The sequence below is a fragment of the Protopterus annectens genome, chromosome 8.part1, assembly GCF_019279795.1.
Source record: "Protopterus annectens isolate FY-2018-M chromosome 8.part1, PAN1.0, whole genome shotgun sequence".
In the NCBI taxonomy this organism is placed as follows: domain Eukaryota; kingdom Metazoa; phylum Chordata; order Ceratodontiformes; family Protopteridae; genus Protopterus; species Protopterus annectens.
Genome location: NC_056742.1, coordinates 149,261,501 through 149,281,424, shown reverse-complemented (window position 1 = coordinate 149,281,424; position 19,924 = coordinate 149,261,501). Strand labels below are relative to the sequence as shown.

Here is a 19,924-nt window from a genome sequence, read left to right as displayed (position 1 = left end):
ATTAAATTAAGGCACTAAAGATGGTAGCAGCTCCATATTCTTAAAAAAGGTTTCACCTCCAGATTCATTATACAAAATAATGACTGGGCACTCATCCACACCCAACTTACTATTAAAAAAATCATTTATCATATCATAACTAACTAGAGGACCACCTCTATGTCCACCTCAGCCTATTCCTCCTACCTAAGCATTATGGAATCCCTTTGCATTAAGCCAAACACCATTCTCCTTGTAGACTTCAACTACTCATCCATCAACTGGGAGATTTATACATCAGCAAACATGTATACCCAGAAATTTCTGGACTTCATTAATGCAAACACTCTGGACCAGAAAGTCTGCACCCCAACCAGAGGTGATAAAATCCTGGACTAGGCCATTACCAATATGGGGCAGCTTTGCTTCCCACCAGCTGTAACTTCCTCCATGATCAAATCAGACCACAAAATCAGTCACCTAAAGACTGAAGTCAGAAGCATCTCCCATTACCTCCGTATTAACAGACTATACCAAGTCTATCTAATCTATTAAAACTGAATGATGACATAGCTAAATTAAAAAAAAAGTCCTATCTTGATGATCCCACTACTTATTCAGCTTCCTTTGCCACCAGTTTCTATGCATATCAAAACAGCTGCATAAATACATGGGTCACCATCACAAGTAAATACAAAGACAAATTTAAAAATAAGCCCATGTGGTAGAATCCTGACATAAACCGGCTGTATAATAAAAGGAACAAGACTCATTACACACAAAAATAAATGTTACAATCAAGATACCAATAAAACACTTACTGTACTTAGCAAGGAACTCCAGACCCTGATTAAATCAATCAAAGCCAGATAAGAGAGAAAAATAGTCACCCAGGTAAAGAGAAAGCACAAAGCTTTATTTAACTATGTTAACAAATCTCAGAAACAATGCCCAGCACTGCACAGAGCTAATAGGAGCATTTTGTATACTCAGACACAAAGGACATATCCAATCTATTCGCAGATAAATTTAGTTTAAACTTCACCCCACCTCTCCCCTACTATATTCCTGGATTACGTATCTGCTTCTATACCACCCCTCAAATTTCCCAAGAACAAGTCATCAAGTGCTATCTAAGCAAATAGCACTACTTCTATGGGGCTAGATAACATACCAGGTTGCTTACTTGTCAGTCTGAAACATGACATGTGAGATTCCTACAAACGTTATGCAGTATCAGCCTCCAAACAGGCTTCATACCAGATAAACAGAGGACAGCAAAAGTCACCCCCTTGCAAAAGAGTCTATGTTCAGCCCTTTGATCGGAAAAAGCATTGAATGGCATGTTTCATTGAACATGCTGTTCATAGAGCCATTCAAGTAAGATCACATTACAGTAGGGATCAGGAAATGTGCCCTTTCCCTGCTGTAGTGCAATCTCGGTGTTGGTATATATACTTAGCAGGGGTGGGGGGTGCAGCCCCCCACTTGAGGAGCTTCGCTGATCAGCATTTTTGATGTAATGCTGTTCAGTGATTTTTTCCATTTGATGACTGAACATAAACCCCTTGCACAAAAGTGGGGCATTAATAGACATGGGATATTATAAACCTATAAACCTGACCAGTCTCATCTGTAAGTCTACAGAAAGACTCGTTATGGAATTAACAAATGAGGACATAGGTATCCAAAAATGCTCCAGTCAAGCCATTTTGGATTTGTCAAAGGCATTTCCTGTCTATTGAACCAGGGTGATGTCTTCAAGAAGGTTACTGAAGCAATAGATGAAGGCAAACATCAGTGTACAACACATATCTAGATATCATAAAGGCATTCAACTTCCTCCCACACATTTATTTTTATTTATTTTATTTTACATTTGTTGACCGGGCTAGTCTAACTGGATATATGTCCATTTTCAGTAGAGGCCCAGGGAGAAAAGTTCCAAGACATATGCAAAAATACAATATAAAAAGAAGTACAGTAAAGATACATACAAACTGAAATATAAAAAGTAGTAGCAGTTAGGAAATAAAACAAAAAAGAAAAACTTTTTTTTTTTGTAATAGCAATAGATAAACATTCTTATAACAATACTAACTTCAATACTAGCAATAGATTAACATTCTTATAACAATGCTAACTTCAATACTACAACTGTGCTCCACAAGGACTGTAAGGAGGTATACATGCATAAAGATGAATGGTTGTTATTAATGAGACATAGGAAAGTTAGTCTGGATTAGTACAGGACCATAACCAGTGTGTATTGAGATATAATTTGAGTTTCTTTTTAAATAGTGTAAGAGAAGACAGAGAAGTGAGATCAGTAGGTAGTAAATTCCATAGCTTTCCAACAGTATTAGAGAACAGGTTATCACCTGCTGAGTTGTTGGATCTGCAAGTGTTAAAAAGAAGTTTGTTAGATGAGCATAAGTTTATAGGATTATTGTAGGGGGTGAAGAGACTTGAGAGTATTGGAGTATTTGAGGGTTGATAGAGGGTCTTGTGGGCTATAGTAAGCTGGAGAAATTGTAGATGGTGTAGAAACTCTAGCCAGCCAAGTTGTTTTAGATTAAGGCAGTGATGAGTTCTGAAAGGAGAGGCAGTAGCAAATCTGGCAATATTGTTATAGGATACTGCTAGTTTGTTGAGGTTGTTTTTAGAAAGATTTGTATAAATGGGTGAGGCATAGAGTAGAGTAGAGATTGGGTGAGTTCTAGTTATAGCAGCCCTAGCTACTGGTGTAAGAAAGGGTTTGATTCTACAGAGGGATCCAAGTTTGTTGTTGACCGTTTTTATAGTATTGTTAATATGCATGTCAAGGTTGAGGTTATTGTCAATTGTTATTCCTAGGAGTTTAGTAGTTGGGTCGGGAGAAATAAGAGTATCATTGCTAGATGTGTGTGAAATGTGTGGGTGTGGACTTACGGGTTGGTGAGAAGAGTAGCATTTTATTTTTTTTGGGGGGTTTAGGAGGAGACAACGGTGTGTGAACCATTGTTCAACAGTATTAAATGCTATTTGGGTAAGGGTTTGTAATTCAGTTTGAGAAGTAGCTGAGCAGATGATAGTAGAGTCATCCACATATTGAGTGCATGTAGTATGTGGAATTGCTAACTGAAGATCATTAATATAAATGGAAAATAGCAGCGGACCTAATATGGAGCCCTGAGGGACACCAAGGACACACTCGGGAATTGTAGATAAAGTCTTCAAACTAAATGTAAGTCGCTATGTAACTCATTGGATAATAAATTGTCTCAAGAAGACTCCAGGAAATTAGGATGGGTGGATCTACCTCCTCAAAAGATCTGTCACCAGTGGTATGCCTCAGGGTTCAGTCCTTCAGACACTTCTCTTTGGTATTTCCTTCTTGGAGATAAAAGCACATGTTAGGGGTTTGTGGCTAACCTGGTTTGCAGACAGTTGCAAACTGGATTCTATCATAAACTCCCCAGAGGGCACCAAAATCTTCCAAGAGGACCCATACAAACAAAAATCATGGACTAAAGCTAAATGCCAAGAAATGTATGATCATATCCTTCAGCAAGCATGACTCCTTTGTAACTATCCCATTGACTACATTCTCCTGTAAGTTTATCCTATAGTCAGGGATCTGGGAATATGTCAACAACAAATTGAACTTGAATGATCATGTATCCACTATTGTAAGGCAGTCATATTTCATTGCACTGCTTATATCTAAAGGTATGGCATCCAAGTTCAGGGATGTAATCATTCCACTATATTTGGCTCCCATCCGACCAATCAGTGAATATGATGCCCCATTTGGTATGTAACTATCCAAACACTTGTCACAACTGGAGTGTCCTCAATGGCTTCTACCTAAAAAATCAAGACCATCTCAAACCTTTGTTCTTTTTCTCAGTATCATACAGGCTACTAAGAGGTGACCTCTGTCTTTCATATAGAGCCTTGTCAAACCTTTTCACCCATTCACAAGTAGACTGGTAATATGAACACCCGAACAAGGGATCTCAAGCTCTTTTTCAACATAAATAAAATATGTTGGAAGGACAGGTATGTATCACAAAGAATACCTCCTCTATGGAACCATCTTCCACTCCACATAAAGCAAAGTACTTCTTTTACTATATTCAAATGTAGTTTGAATGAATGGAGGGGCAACCAAAAATTCATCCCTAGTTTAGCACCCATTTCCCTCATAGATAGACGAGACCAGTAAATGTCCTTGTTCTGCCGTCCTCTGGGCTATTTGTATGCAAAATGGATTTGTAAGGCTAGACTTCCTAATATCCTCACAAATCAATAGCCTAGTAGGTATCTATTCATCTGTGAACCTGAGTGGCTGGAGATATATTAATGGGTGGGAAACGGATGCAGTCCAGAGTCCTCTGCTGCACTTCCAGGACAAAATGACGATACATTCATGGAGTACTATGTAGCAAGTGCTATGTGAGAGTCCTACTGCTTAGTTTACATGTGTCCTATGTGATCCTGAATCAAATGGTCAGATTTCTGAGAACTTTGATTATATTCATATGCAGTTTATTGACTTGAAAGAAGCTGCATGCCTTTCATCATTATCTATCTACTCTCATTAATGCTACTGCTTACTTTAGCATGCCCATTGTTCAGCAAATATTCATTTTTTGGCAAATGTGTTTTTTTTTTTATTCTAAATATAATATAGTTCCACAGCCTCAGCTCTTGCTACTTCTAAAACTATATACTGAAAAACCAAAACATTACAATGATGCAGCGTCATTGTGATCAGAATATAAAACAAATAAAAACTAATCAGGGTATTACCTTCCAGCTTGACAGGAATATAGTATACTGTAGGTTCACTACCAAGATACTTCCTTGTTTCAGAAATAGTGTCATTTATTCCAATAAATTCAAATATCAATGTCAATGGAGCACCATGGGCTACTGAGACATTCATCTGAAGGGTCTCACCCTTCTCCAAAATGATTGCTTTTAATCCGACATGAAAGTCAGACACTGGTTCAAGTAAATTAATTATCATTTTCTGAAGAATCTCCGATGCTGTCACATTGTTATCTGCAGTAATATCCAGCTGGTGAATTCCTGGCCCAATAAGTTTCTGGGATGCATGATCTATTGTTATATTACAAGGGCTGGTTCCTGTGCCTGATGTAGCTTTAGCCAATGTGATGTTTCCAGCAATCACAGTGTATGTTATATTTGTACCTAAAAAAAATCAACAGTTTAGCAAACAAGTGGGAATGAACTACTGTTTAAAAATAAAAGAGGCACTTAATTCATCATAATACCAGGATTCTTAAAAAAATATATGACTTTTGAAGGACTTACTAAGTTAGCAACTAAAAATTTAATTTTAAAAAAGTCAAATTTGTGAGGAATGGCTTTAAATTATACTTGTGCATAGCATGTATATATCAAATGTTGTAACTGTGCCATTTCAAGACTGCTTTTAAAAGATATTGCTACACTTGAATAAAAACGCCAATCAAACAATTTAATTGTTAACTATCAGAATAGAAATTCACAGCAAAAACTTAAGAAATGTATTGTTGTCAAATGTATTGTGGGTGACTCAGAATCATTGGACCACTATAATTAGCTGAACTTGAAGATCTCTTCATTTAACAGCAAATATACCAGTAGATGCATATTCTGATGTGCAACACAAAAAGGCAGTTTTTTTCATTAAAAGCGTAATACATTTGAGTCTATTGCTGATTTGTAGTTATTATGTTTCTCAACTTGAGCAATCATGCAACCATGTGACTGCCCCTCCAATGTGAAAAGTGTTATTGACAAAAATATAATTTTTGGTTTCAACTACAGTTTTCAATTCCACTGCGAAACACAAAACAAGCCTTTCACTTACAGCTTTGTCTACATTACAAAAAGTCCATGCATATGAATTTTTACTTCTAGTGCATTTTAATTCCCACATTTCTAAATATGCCTGTCAGAAAACATACTCAAAACTATCAGCTAATCAGAGCATTGAATAACTCTATTGACAAGATCAGACTTCTAGACACAGTAGAGAATCATGCTGTGACAAATAAGGTTTGGTAACAAACCAGTTTGTCCAGGGACATCTTCAGAGTGGGGTTAGATAAATATATTGGTAGGAGTAAACAGGGTAAGGGGGAGGAAAGGGTTAAATGGGAGGGGATGGATGACTGTGAGGAAATGAGGTATGGGTAGGGACGGGCTTAAGAGGTTTATGCAAGTGTAACTGGGTAAGGAAGCACGTTTTGGCATGAGCTTGCTACAGTGCAAGTTTATGTCCAAGACAACCTTAGGTACTGCTGCTATGGTCAGGTAGGCCTTGTGGCAGGGCAGAGGTAGGTAATGTTAGCCATGGGTTGGAGATGGGCTAGTATTTGTGGTTGTTTAACATAGTGTCATTGCCTGGGATTGTTAGATTGACCATTGCTCTGGTGGCCCAGTTTGAAGAATTTATAGTTAGGGACTGTGGGGTGGTCGTTTCAGTCTGAAAGTCTGAGGGCGAGGCTTTATTTGTAATATTTTATTACATACGGGAAGCGTCATTTTCGGGTCAGCTTTTATAGGCAATTAAGGAGTTCTGTCTGTGTTATTGTGTTGTCAAGATACCTAGAAGTATGTGAACATTGTCTCGGTATGAGTGGATAGTGTAGGGGTGGAGTCGTGCGACTGTTGGTCTGGCTCATTTTTTTTTTTCCCTTCCATAGTAGGGAGTGCTCTGTTGTGCTGTCTCCATGGAGTAAGTTTGGGGGGAGAATTTTGGCTTGGGGGGACATTGCTGGTGTCCGGATGGTGTCTCGTGTCTTCTAGTGGCGGGGCTGTGCTCACCGGACTTGCAGATGATGGGTTGTGGTGTTTTTGCAGGTTACCAGAGCAGTGTTGCTCTTTGCGTATGTGTGTCTGCTGTCTAGTTACCTCTCAATGGTACAGAATTGCACAGAACTGTCAGATTTGGGGGATATTTTGGTCCAGTCGCAATTTAGAGTTTCAGCCTTAGTATCATTCAGCAAAGGGCTGCTAATCCTGGAGTTTAAGCGTAACTACTGTGAGTTCAATAAGGTTAGTTCTGTTTCTGTCAATTAGGGGGGGGTCTTTGCAGATGGTGATGCTATGCCTTATAAACTGAAACTGTGAGGGAGAATGTGGTGAATTACCATTACTACATAATGACAGGGAATGCTGTGGTACATTTTATACTGTTGTGCTTTGGTGGATTGTTGCACATTTCCTTGTTGTGTCGGGTTTCAAGTTGTCTCATATTGCGGTACGGTACTTGTACAACTGTTTTGGCATCCCTGTCTGTCCTGATTGTATGTGGTGCTCAAGTTTGTGGAGATTTGTTCCTGATTAGTCGAGGGTTGTGAGATGCATAGCTGGGTGGGGATTGAGGTAGGAGGATCGGGGATGTTTCGAGTAAAAGGGTGGATTATTTGTTCCTTTGAATGTCCAGATTTCTCTCATATTTTGGTACGTTTCTCATACATTTGTGGTTCTGACAAATCAATGAAGGTTACAGTCTGGAAATAATGATGGTCATTTAAGTTTCAGATTTACACCCTTCTGGAAATTCAGGCTAATGCAACATCTGTTATTCTATCAAGTTTCTAAGTTTATAACAGCATACTGGTGTCCCCATTTTAGGGGCCTTTGTACCCCCACAGCTGATGGCTTTATATGGTTTCTTGCTTAAAGAGGTTGACATCGGCTAGGGATGTTGTAACTGACTTCCGACTGCTCTGGACATAGTGCCAATGGAGTGGGAGTGCTTTATTAAAAAAAAAAGAAAGTGAAAACTTTTCCTCATGCAACATACTAGTAACTTTTAAGTTATAAGAGCAATATTTAAAAGCCATCCTAGTTTTGTGGAGTTGTCTCTTCATTATTGAGGCGTTATCCAGATTTCTTGTGCTATGAAGTTGAGAACTATGGGACCAGGCCGGTTCAGTATTACATAGGGCATCCTGTTTGACGCATTTAGCACTTATAACTGCAGGTTTAGTTTTGCGTTTGGGCCGAGTAGCCCATTTGTTGGGTTATTTGTTTTCCTTGCTGCCAGATAGATATGGTTAGTAAATATAGCTTGGGGGGGGGGGGGGCATTGAAGTAGGAAAAAAAAAAGTAGATCTTCATGTAACAGCAGGGATGTTATGCTGCCAGTGTGGTTGCTCATGAGTCTTTTGTTCATGCCGGTCAGCTACAGAGTATTGTGCAGAGTGCTTCGATTTAGTTAAGGCTAAGTGACTGTTTTTGGGCTAGGAGGGGAGGTGAAGTGTTTGATTCATGAGCTGGGGTGTGAGGCAAGCAGCTGGAAGGTCTGCACATACGGCTTCAACAGCAATGGTGGTGTAGAGGAAGGTTCGAGAGATTTTCACTGAATGTCCAGATTTTTATCATGGTTTGGTCCATTTCTCATGAAATTGTGTTTTTCTGGCAAAGTATGGATGGTGTTAGTCAGGGGACAGTCATTTGACTTTCAGACTTTATACCCTTCAGGGCCTCTGTGCCCCACTACTGATGGCTTTGTACAGATTGCTTGATGTAGGAGGTAGGAAGGTATGCGGCACCATTATTATGCTTTGGGGAAGTAGTCTGTATGAAGGATGTCAGCTTTAAGGGGAACAGAGCTCTCACTTGTTGTGATTATTAACAGGGGTGGGGGATGCATTGCAGTAGTGTACAGTGGTGAATCTTAGAGGGTGATCACTATTAGTCTTGGCTTAAGCACTACAGTTGACAGCTGGCAGCATTTTACGGCACAGGGACTAGTCTTGAGTCCTACCATAAGAATACATTAGTTCAGCGGGAATGATTGCCCTTCCAGCATTTTAAATATTATCATCATCTTCTTTTGGCTGTTCCCATTAGGGGTCGCCACAGCGGATCATCTGTTTCCATTTCTTCCTGTCCTCTGCATCTTGCTCTGTCACACCAACCACCTGCATGTCCTCTCTCACCACATCCATAAACCTTATCTTAGGCCTTCCTCTTTTCCTGTTACCTGGTAGCTTCATCCTTAGCATCTTTTTCCCAATATACTCAGCATCCTTCCTCAGCACATGTCCAAACCAACGTAATGTTGCCTCTCTGGCTTTGTCTCCAAACCTTCCAACCTGGGCTGACCCTCTAATATACTTATTCCTAATCCTGTCCACCATCGTCACACCCAGTGCAAATCTTAACATCTTTAACTCTGCCATGTCAAGCTCTGACTCCTGCCTTTTTGTCAATGCCACTGTCTCCAACCCATATAATATAGCTGGTCTCACTACCCTCTTGTAGACCTTCCCTTTCACTCTTACTGGTACTCGTCTGTCATAAATCACTCCTGACACTCTTCTCCACCCACTCCACCCTGCCTGTACTCTCTTCTTTACCTCTCTTCCACACTCATCGTTACTCTGAACTATTGATCCCAAGTATTTAAACTCATCTACCTTCACCACCTCTACACATTGCAATTAATGTGTGAAATACTGTCATTATTGTATATATAAAAAAAAAAAAAAAAAGATGTTTTAGATTTTGAACTATATCCAGGGTTTTCAGCCCTTTATGTTCATTTTGGAATTGAGGTTCGGACAAACTATTGAGGGCAAAGTCAGAAACAATGACAGATATCGGAGTTTAAGTAGCATACTAGGATGAGCCTGTCATTCCACTGACTTGTTAAGTTATTTGGGGCGATGATTCAAGGGGTCTCTATTTATCAGCCAAAAAGGGTTAGCATAAGGTTAAACTGTTTAATTTGACTAACACAGGGTATGGGTTTCTTCTCGCAAGGAAAGTTGGGAGACAGAGAGAGATGATATATATATATATATATATATATATATATATATATATATATATATATATATATATATATATATATATAAATAAAAGTGGCAGCTGGTTGCAGTACAGCTAATCTTGGCTGGTGTTTTACATATTGTGTAAGTGGTGTACATTACAGTTTTCCTAGGGGTAGAAGGGGTCTCTGAAGATATGGTATTGTTCAGTGTGGTAGGTTTGGTGTTTTCTTTGGCTTTGCTTTTCAGAGTCCTGACTCCTACATTTTACATCATGCTAGGCTAGTTGCAGGTTTTAAATATTTTATTGGTAATTTCTAAGTCTGAACACATAGGTTTGGCCTCTTGAAGTGATTATGTATTTTAGTTGGGCCCTAGGTATCCCCAACATGCAGTGCCCTGTGGTAAACAATACATCATGCAGTTTTCTTTCTTCATAAAGCTTTTGTCACCGCATTGGTTACAAGCATGGAGCTGTTGCCTACTGTGACAGGTCATAGCAGAAGACGTGACTCATGAACTGTTTCCTTGTTCTAGGGTTTACTTGGGAGGGGAAGATGAATTCAGCTCAAATATTGTAGTGGTACATTGCTCTAACTATAGTGTACAGGATCCCGGGTTGACATTTGGCAGGGCTGATTATTTTGATCAGTGAGCCGTGACAGCTCAGAGTGGGTGGTTTTTGACAGTCATGGTGATGTTAGTGGGGGGATGATGGTTGACAGGCAGGTGCTTTCTATAACTACTAAATATTTGTAGGGTGATTACACAATCGCTAGGTTAGTGGTTAAATCTTTCACTTGCAAAGGTGGATAGGGAGAGTTGCATACAAAACGTATTCTTTGTGTCTGAAAGCCAGACAAAATTAGAGGGAGGGGGTTGAGTGTGTTTTGGGGGTTAAGAGTTGGACTGTCTGGGGGAGGGAGTTCACTGGGGTGAGTTGTGTATAATGAAGCTGTTTGAGAGTTGGGCAGGTAGATGAGGGGGCTATATTGTGTCAGACTGTTTTGTTACATATGACTTACATTTCATTTTCTTTGTAGATGGTGGTGCCATGAGGGGTCTTTCAACAGTTGGATGGTTACACAATGCGGCCACAGATGGTTCGGTGCAGAGGTCATATCAGCTGATAGTGTGAAGGATGTGGCCTTACCAGGTGATGGATGCTGCTATAATGGAGGTACAAATGTTTGGCAGAGATGGTAAGGACTTAAGTTTGTTTCAGCTGGTGGGCCTGAAGGAAGTGGATTGGACAGCTGATATTGCTGTTGGGGATTCTGGATAGTTAGAGTGGAAGATTGGGAGGTTGCAGGTAATGACATGATCCTAGATGCTCATTTAGACAAAGTAAGGGTTACTATGGTCCGAGATTACTGTGGCAACAGGTATGCTTGGGGTAAATTAGGGGCTTGGTGTAGCAGGTGCTTAGTTAGCATTAATGGAATTTTGAGGTAGAACCTTGGTGGGGTGTAATTAACAACAGCTGAGGTTGGGTTGGTTTTGGGATCAGCGGGGAACGTGGTTTTCGATAATTATAATATGATAAGTATGCAGTTTGGCGTCCTAGATTTGGGTAGAGCTTTTGGATGTGTATACAGTTATCTATTCAGATTACTGTGTGTGTAAAGCGAGCATGATTTGCTTTGATGCTAGGAAGCTGATATAGTTCATAGGGCATGGTAGGTATTGGTAATGGCTCCTACTCAGTTAAGGTTTAGATGGAGTACCTCAAGAACTATTTCATTTATGCTTGAGGGAATTTGTAAGTAGGAGTTTTGGAAGCATTGTAGACATGAGGGTGTTTTGGTATATTTTGGGAGCAGGGTGCTTTGTTACATGGGTGAGAGGGTTTAAGCAAGGCATGCTTTGCAGTTTTACAGAAGTTGGTTGTTCTGCTTCCTTGTGTCGTGGTAGGGTTTTATCCAGGGGGGCTTTAGCAGATTCTGATTTGGGGGGGTTTAAAATTATACAGGTCTTAGATGTTTCTAGCAGTCGGCTCCTTAATCAGGAGCATAGTATTGTGCTACTGTGAGTTTGGTTGGGTTTTCAGTGGTATGGTGGGTCAGTTTGGATTGAGTGGGTAGAGGGACAGGCGTTCATTATTGTAAGATGGGTTTTGTGCGAGGATTGGTCTTCACATTTGAGTTCAAGGGCTATAGTTTCTGTGCATTTCTTATGGTTATAGATAGTCATTCTGGAAATGTTTTGAGTATCAGCAAAGGTGAGGATGACTTCGGGTGTTGCATTTGTATCGGATAGTTGGAGGGATGGTTGGCTGGCTTTTGGGCGATTATTATATAAGCTTGCCATTAAGGGTTACTGGCTTAAATGTCAGGATGGCCACTTAAAACATTTTGTTTAATGGACAGTTGGCGTGATGTCAGGATTGTTATTGCGCTGACTTTAAAAGGATTTCAATTGGTTATTACATTTATTTTGGTGATAAAATGGGGATGTAAGGTGGCTTGAGGGTAGGCAGTCACCTCTGTGTAGTTTTAGTGGCAACAGCCTTAGGGTTTAGTTGTCCATTTGGCTGGTAATATCTTTTGAATCCTTGGGAGGTGCCCATTGGTTGTGAGCTATGGATTATTTAGCTCATGTGTAGTGGTTATGCTGGGTTATGAGTTAATGGTTTGTTACATTAGCATAGATAAGGGATCTGTGGTTGTTTTCAGTTGTTTGGGTAAATGGCTATTTTGTTATGTGATAGAGCTTTAGGAGGTTATGACGTGGATCAATGTTGGTTAGTGAGGCTGGGGTAAACCGAATAATGTTTGGCTGTATGATTTAAGGGTGGTTAGGTTGTTGAAAGTTTTTGGAGAGATGGGGAACAGCCTTGTTAGGCTGGTGGGTGGAGAAGAGGGACAGGTGTTCCCCCTCTGGTTTTGGATGGTCATTCCAATGAATTGGAAAAGGAAAGTGATTTGATAAATAAGCAAGCAGGGATAAGGATGCTGGTTATTTGGTTGGATATTAATTCAATAAGTGGTAAATGAGGTGAGTAATTAATGGAATGCTGCTTTATAAGTAAAGTAAGTGGGATGTGTAATTCAATAAATGGTAATGAAGTGAGTAGTGGGACACTGCTTCATAAGTAAGTGAGTTGGAGTTGGATGCTGCTTACTGGGCCAGGATGAGCAAAGTCACTCTGTCCTGATTAACCTTACATGGATGTGGATGTTGGAATTCAATCAGCTATATTATGTTTCAGTTGTAATTAATAAATATTGGATGACAAAGCTATGTTTATGAAAGTTTAATAAAGGTCGTCAAATGTCATTCGGTGTGATGTGTTTGGTGAAAGGGACCAGGGCAAGTAAACATTGTAGGATACTAGGTCACTGAAGCAGTGGCTTAGCAATGTCTGTCACATTTCAGCACTGCTGAATAATCATGTTTTACAATTTACAAAATCTAGTTTTTAAACAGTATGACAACATTTTTAACTCTAATTTCTTGCCAGTGAACTATAATATCTCTAATGAAAAAAAGATAGAATGTAATCAGCTGCACTTTTGTGTTTCACATGTTAAGAATAGCTTGTCCTAACTTTGTTATTGCATTTCACAGTTTTACTGACTTTTGAAAATGTTAACTTTATCAAAACTACAATAACTGAGTAATTTCAACATTTCAATAAATTTATGCAGTCTTTTTTTAACTTATATATATATATATATATATATATATATATATATATATATATATATATATATATATATTTATTTGTGTGAAAAATAATACAAGGTTAAGTGGACTAATGCAGTGAGGACCGTTTCTAGAATGATCTCTGAATCAGAAAGAAATAGTGTGATATAGAAACCCTCCAAAATGAAGCTTCCACATCAAGCTAAACCCTTCTGGTCCCAAGACAGTAATAGTAAGAAATACCCTGTTACACTGCTAAGAACAAGTAGTCAGTATTTGTAAATGAAAGACCATTAAGTACCTTCATACTCTGTGTATGAAATTCTTAGAACAGGGAATCTGCACTACAAAGGAAGGTAAACAGACAACATTATGATGTTAAAACAAACATTGTAAAAAGGATCTATATCACATAGTCGAAGTCTTATAACTTCGAACATGTAATGTTCAAACCACTGTGTTCCAAGTTACAAAACTTCGGAAAACAAAATATACTGTTTTAAGCAGGGGGGTAAGCACCCCTGCACCCTCCACACCCCCATTACTTAAATATACCAACTTCAAGATCGCACCCCATTGAACAAAGTGGAAACCTCTGCTTATGGAGATCTCCATTGAAATGCTCGAACTTTTACAAATTTGAAGTTATGGTCTCGACCATATGAGGTTTGAACTTGTAAAAGTTCGAATACGTGATAGGAACCCTTGTAAAAATACTGATAAAACTATGAGGACATTTAATTCAGTAGGCAGACTTGTGGGAATTGCCAGCATATAAGCAAGTAATAATTTTAATAAAAAAATTAATAACTTATTCCCCACAATGCTTAATGTCTGGAGATCCTTCTATTCCTTTCAATTGTAAAACATTAACGAAAATATCGGTAAGGTCAAGATGTGGCTGTAAAGGGTCAGTAGACAACCCACCTACAAAGTTAACAAAAATGAATCAATGAATCAATAAACAAATAACAAGTTAGTTATGACTGAAGAAATATAATCATAATTCTTTGTAATGCATAGAACTTTAGCTGCGTCAATGTACTACAAGTTAGATGGTTAAAGTATAGGACTGCATAGTGTTTTACGACTTTAAACGCTATGAAATACTTAGTGCTGTTATATAGACAGTGGCCACAAACTAAGTGTGTCTCTGGTAGAATAACAGCTTTAAAATTTTTTAAACACTTCATTCTGCCATTTACTGTGATACAGCAAAGTATTTTTCAGCTTACAAAGCTGTTTTAGCTTCTTGATTCTATTCTGTGGTGGTCACTGTGCCAGACTAGTGGATAACAGCTTTGAAAGGTCCATAACATACTTTGTTTTAGACCTCTTTAATGTGATCAGTGGGTAAAACAAGGCTGCCTTTTCTCTGTTTTGGAGCATAATCAGTGAGCTTCATGTAGTACGAGCTTGTTCAGTACTTCTCTTATGTCAGAGACATGCATGACAAATTTTATTTGCACTTTTCAGAGATGTTATACTTTAGTCTCATGTTAGAGTGTCCACAACAGCCACAACAACAGAATAGTTTGGACAGCTGTAATAGCTTCAATAGCTGTAATATACTTAAGACCAGGTCCATGGCACAAAGAGGGGAAGCACTGCCCCATGTTGTAAAATTAGAATGGTCACTGGAGAAGCAAGGCAAGTGAGGATGGGAGTGAATGGCTTACACAATGCAACCATTCTTTGGGGGATAGAAGAGGCTAAGCCCTCCATATGAGTAATGTCTACCAGTAGGTGAATAATCACTCAAGGTAAAAGAAAGGCTGGCATATCCTGCTGATGGGGTGCAAAGTGCTGCTGACCTAAGGAAACAGGCATGAGTGGAAACACATGTCTCTCCCTAACCAGGCAGCCAATATATATATAAAAGCTGCCCATTAGGAGGGAGTTAAGTAGGATATGGAGACCTCCAATGGACCAGAATCTAGGCTGCTCTAGAACTCCCAACTTCCAGATAAGAGCCAATGGGCTGTAGACCTCTTGCCCAGTCTGTGCTCTCCTTTCTTGGTCTCCTGGAAGTGAGAAATAAGAAAGTGGTCTTTGTGAAGACAAGCCATTGTCCAAGTCCATGGTTATGAAAAATAAACACATAATATTATTTCTGTCTCTTTCACATACACTCACAAACAGGCACACAATGAAGTGTGACAGAGTGAAGCATCTAACAGTCTTTAAAATTGTCAATCCATCACACGTACACTTCACTACTGGTCAGTGTCTGTTTGGCAGAGCTAAATGTGTTACAGCTTTAAAAGCTGTGAAATACATTGCATTCCTACACTTTTGACTGTAACTGATATGCTGGGACAGCCAAAGCTTCATTACTATTATAATCAAGTTTATTTTTATCATAACCCATTAGTTCTGTGCTTTCGAAATAGATGTCAAAAGTAATTCTGATAGTAAAGCTCTTGAAGTGAATTTCTTGTCATCCATTTTGAATACATAACAGGTGGGTTATGACCATAATCTTCTTTTTGTTCTTTATTTCTCACCAATAATAGCTGCTTTTGTTGAGCTTTCTTTTTGTGCATATGCATATGTATATGCATTTTAGAATGATTAGGATAATACAGAGTAATGCATGTTTATACTGTTGAAGAAGGTAAAAGAGCAATTTGTAAAGTACTTAAGAGGAAAATGGCATCTTTTATAAATTAAATAGTTGAAACTGCAACTGGGTACAGAGTACACTACAGGCAAAGCTGTTCTTTCAAAGCTATTCAATAATACTGAGGTTTTGTCACCTGCAATACTCATCTATAAAAATCAGAGTTGATTCAAAATACAAATGAGGCAGGGGTAACTACAAACTTCCAATTTAATCATTTTCAGACTGATGTTTTTTCAGCAATCTTGCACTCAAAATAATCATTCGGTTTCAGAAAGAACTGCTCTTTCAACTTTATTTTTCTTCTGGCAAACGTCTTCCCAATACATGTGGTATTGCATTCCAAATAATTTATGTGCTTGGTAAAGTGTTATCCCAAGTTCTTGAGTAAACAGAGAAGAGTTATGTTTCAGTGGCACCTTTTTTCATCAGTGCAGACATTCTTGGATAGCATTGTGCCTATACCTGATTTCAAAAGAATTGGTGAAAATGCAACTCAAATCCTGGGACAAGAAGGAATTATACAGATGTTTGGCCTGTCAGCTACCATGATGATAGTGTGCCAGCGGTGTAAGAAACTACCAGTTACATGTCACAGTGTATGGTTGGGATCAGTGGATATTCTGATTTGTCTGAGTGTTTGTAGTCTGCCATGACACATTTAAACAAAAGCAGAAAAATATGGGCCAGTGTGATTTCTAGTCCATAACCTGCTCTTCTTGATTACTACATAGTGTTATCTCCTCTTATTCTGTGTTTTTATTATCTATGTGTTCTCAGCATCATCAGCTGTAATAGAATTAGAAAAGAATGAACCTCATCTACTTTGCAATAAGCATACATCTGGCAACTCACCCGCTGTGCACAAACATTGTTTTCTGTTGCCTTGGTATGGTGTTCCTTCTCCCCTTTACCCTATGTTATGTGCATTGTATACCACCATGAGTCTCCTAGGTCATCTCTGTGACCACATGCCTAAATCATCTGTTGTATCTCTCTGCATTAGGTAGCTGTGCCTGCTTGGAATTCTCCTCCTTTGTATGGCAGAATCCTTACACTGCTTCTTCTGGGTCTGTGTTACACAGGCTTGCATACACGATGAAACTCATTATTTTAGCTTGTTATGGAAACATATTACAGGGCACGTTCACACTGCAACACTTCCTAAACTGGCTCTAATACCCAAGACAGAGGGACATTGTATGATAGCCCCCTGTGATAAGACTGAGGGTATCTGCTCTGCTGATCAGTACTGTGGCATGAGCCGACAAATATTATCAGTCTTAATGGACATGTCATTAAATTTCAGCTGTGTGCATGTTTGGGGGAGTAAGTCCAGGGTAGGGGATATAACAAAAGCACCTTATGGCAACAAGTCTAATACTTTGCTGTGATGCATTAATTTCTTCTTTGACGATGGCAAATACTAAAATAGGTCAATGGGTCAGGTGGATCTCAGAGTCAGAGGTCAAGGAGAGGCAACAGTAGCTTCTGATGAGTATCTGCATAAGAGCTGAAATTTTATTTTATTTAAAAAAAAGAAGCAAAGTCTGTTGGTTCATTAGCTTCCACAGGTCTTTGGATGTGCTGCTCCCCCTCTCATCACTTGAGGAGGGGGAGCATCTGTTTCATTAGCTCAGAGGAGCAAGCACTTGCCAGTGGAAACCCTCTACAATCTAGCTAGATCTTTTGGAATGTGCCACTGAGTCTAATGAATTGACATTCTTTGAACTAAGTTTTCAGACCTCAGAGTATGACCTAACAGAATGCTAAGCATGCTATGTGCTAACAATAATGTAATTATTACAGTGTGTCATCACTTAGCATATCTGCATCTCACTTTAGAATCTCACCATGTGTGCATTTTTTATTTTTATTTTTATCATCGGTATGCCTCTTTTCTCCTGACTTTCAGAAAAATGTCAGTTGATTAGCTATTCTTATCTACATAAGTACTTAACTTACCCTTGTATTTGTGGTATGGATCAAGACCAGTTCACCAACTTGGTTAAAAAAGAAATTAATGATATCTTAGTCTGACTTAGACCAGTTCACCAACCTGGTTAAAAAATAATAATGATATATTAAACTTTATACCAGTTCACCAACGTGGTCAAAATAATGTTATATTTAACTTTATGTGTAGTTTTTAAAGTTTAGAACAAAACAGATCAATATTTCAATTTAGAACTGGAATTGTTATGGAAGATGATGTCATCTAATTCTAATGGGCTTTCATGATCTGCAAAATGGCCATTGGTAACTACCATGAGAGGTTTGATGGACAAGTGTTCCTCACGGTCTGTAATTAATCGTTTGTTTAAGTTTTCCACCTATGAATCTTGCTAAACATATTTGCATTACAAAGATTTACTAAGGCAAAACAATTGCTTGCATCCCTAGTTCTAGACACTCGTGGTGTAAATATTGTCTCTAGTTGATTTGGTCACTTCGACTAATGTTGATGTGTCACCCCAGGGGAAAAGAGGGATAATTGTGGTGATAAGAATGATGATAATTCTGTAATGAAATTCTTTTAAAAAAAAAAAAACACATTTATATTTTCTAGACCTGGCATTTAACTTGTTTTAAAACAATCTCATAGCTGGAAAGATTTATGAAGCATTATGGATGGGATCAGTCACCCACACTGCTGAGTTTTGCTGACATGCTGTGTTGTCTGTGATCTAAAGTGAATGAGCTTTCCAGAACCAAGTGGTATGAGTTTAGAAACATAAGGAGAAGGCACAGTTAGTCAGGGAATGGAAGGGGAGAAATGATATGAATATGAGCCAGTGGTGTATCATTAAGCAGAGACACTGCACAGACATCTTTCTTCATTGCTTCTTTCTAATTACTTAGTTAACATCATAAAAAAATTATTATATTATCAATCTACATAAAAGTAATGCAATAAGATAGTAAGAGCCATGAAGATTATATGTTCCCTTCATAAACGTAAGTCTGCATATTTATTCAGACAATGCCTCTTTATGTATGAAGTAATTCATTCCACAGATTGCAATATATAAGTGAAATGTTGCACTTTATATGGCCATTAGTAAGCATGCTTTTAATAAACATTATGATTAAGAAATTTATGTTCCCTACCTTCTTTAACTTCAACCTGAATATTAAATGTCTCTCCAAGAGGAATGGTGCAATTAGAACCCTCCTCCAATTTGTCCTTTTTGATGCATCTGATGGGTCCCCAGTCACTGATGGGTGCTTGCACTGTAATAGCTTTTTTGGCTGTTATATTCAATTCAGCTGATGTGCATTCAGCAGTGATAGTGAGAAGTCCAGGAGACAGGTATCTGTGTACAACACTGCTGGAGGAACTGACAAGATAAGGTAAATATATAACTCATCAACTACTGAAAAATGAAATGTTTCCCCTTTATAATTGTGGTCTAGGTAATGATCAGTTCTTCATATGCAATATATACTTAATAGGTTGCACTTATGCTGAACTAAAAGTACATGCCTAAAACAAACAAATGTAATTATGTCAGTATACTCACCATAACTGTAGAGGTTTAAGTAGTTAGTTTATTGCTCCAGGAAACACAAAGCAATAGGTAAATGTCAGTCAGTCCCTTGGCCTGATCTTTCTTCAAAAGTCTGAAATCCCTGCATATAATGTGTGGCTACGGAATGATCAACAACACAAAATATCGATTGACAAAATTTAGAAAATTCAAAATAATGAAAATGGGAATTGGCCCTTTCCCCACTATTTTGCGATCCAGGAGTCGGTAAATATAATTAGCATGTGTGATGCAGGGGGGGGGGGTTCCCCCTACATTAAATGCTTTTTTAACATTTTAAGTTTTTCACATTTTGTCATTCAATATTTTTGGCATCTATCAAATGAATGTATGCTATG

General features: G+C 38.5%; 1 protein-coding gene across 1 annotated transcript in view; it reads right to left on the bottom strand.

Annotated features, from left to right (window-relative positions):
* The window catches only part of PKD1L2 (polycystin 1 like 2), a 1,522,374-nt gene that overhangs the window by 1,298,104 nt on the left and 204,346 nt on the right, over positions 1 to 19,924 (bottom strand). Inside the window, exons 8-9 of the mRNA XM_044081586.1 lie at positions 19,147 to 19,376; positions 4,777 to 5,181 (exon numbers count right to left, since the gene is read on the bottom strand). Coding sequence (XP_043937521.1) covers positions 4,777 to 5,181; positions 19,147 to 19,376 — 635 coding nt within the window. The remainder of the gene's footprint in view (positions 1 to 4,776; positions 5,182 to 19,146; positions 19,377 to 19,924) is intronic.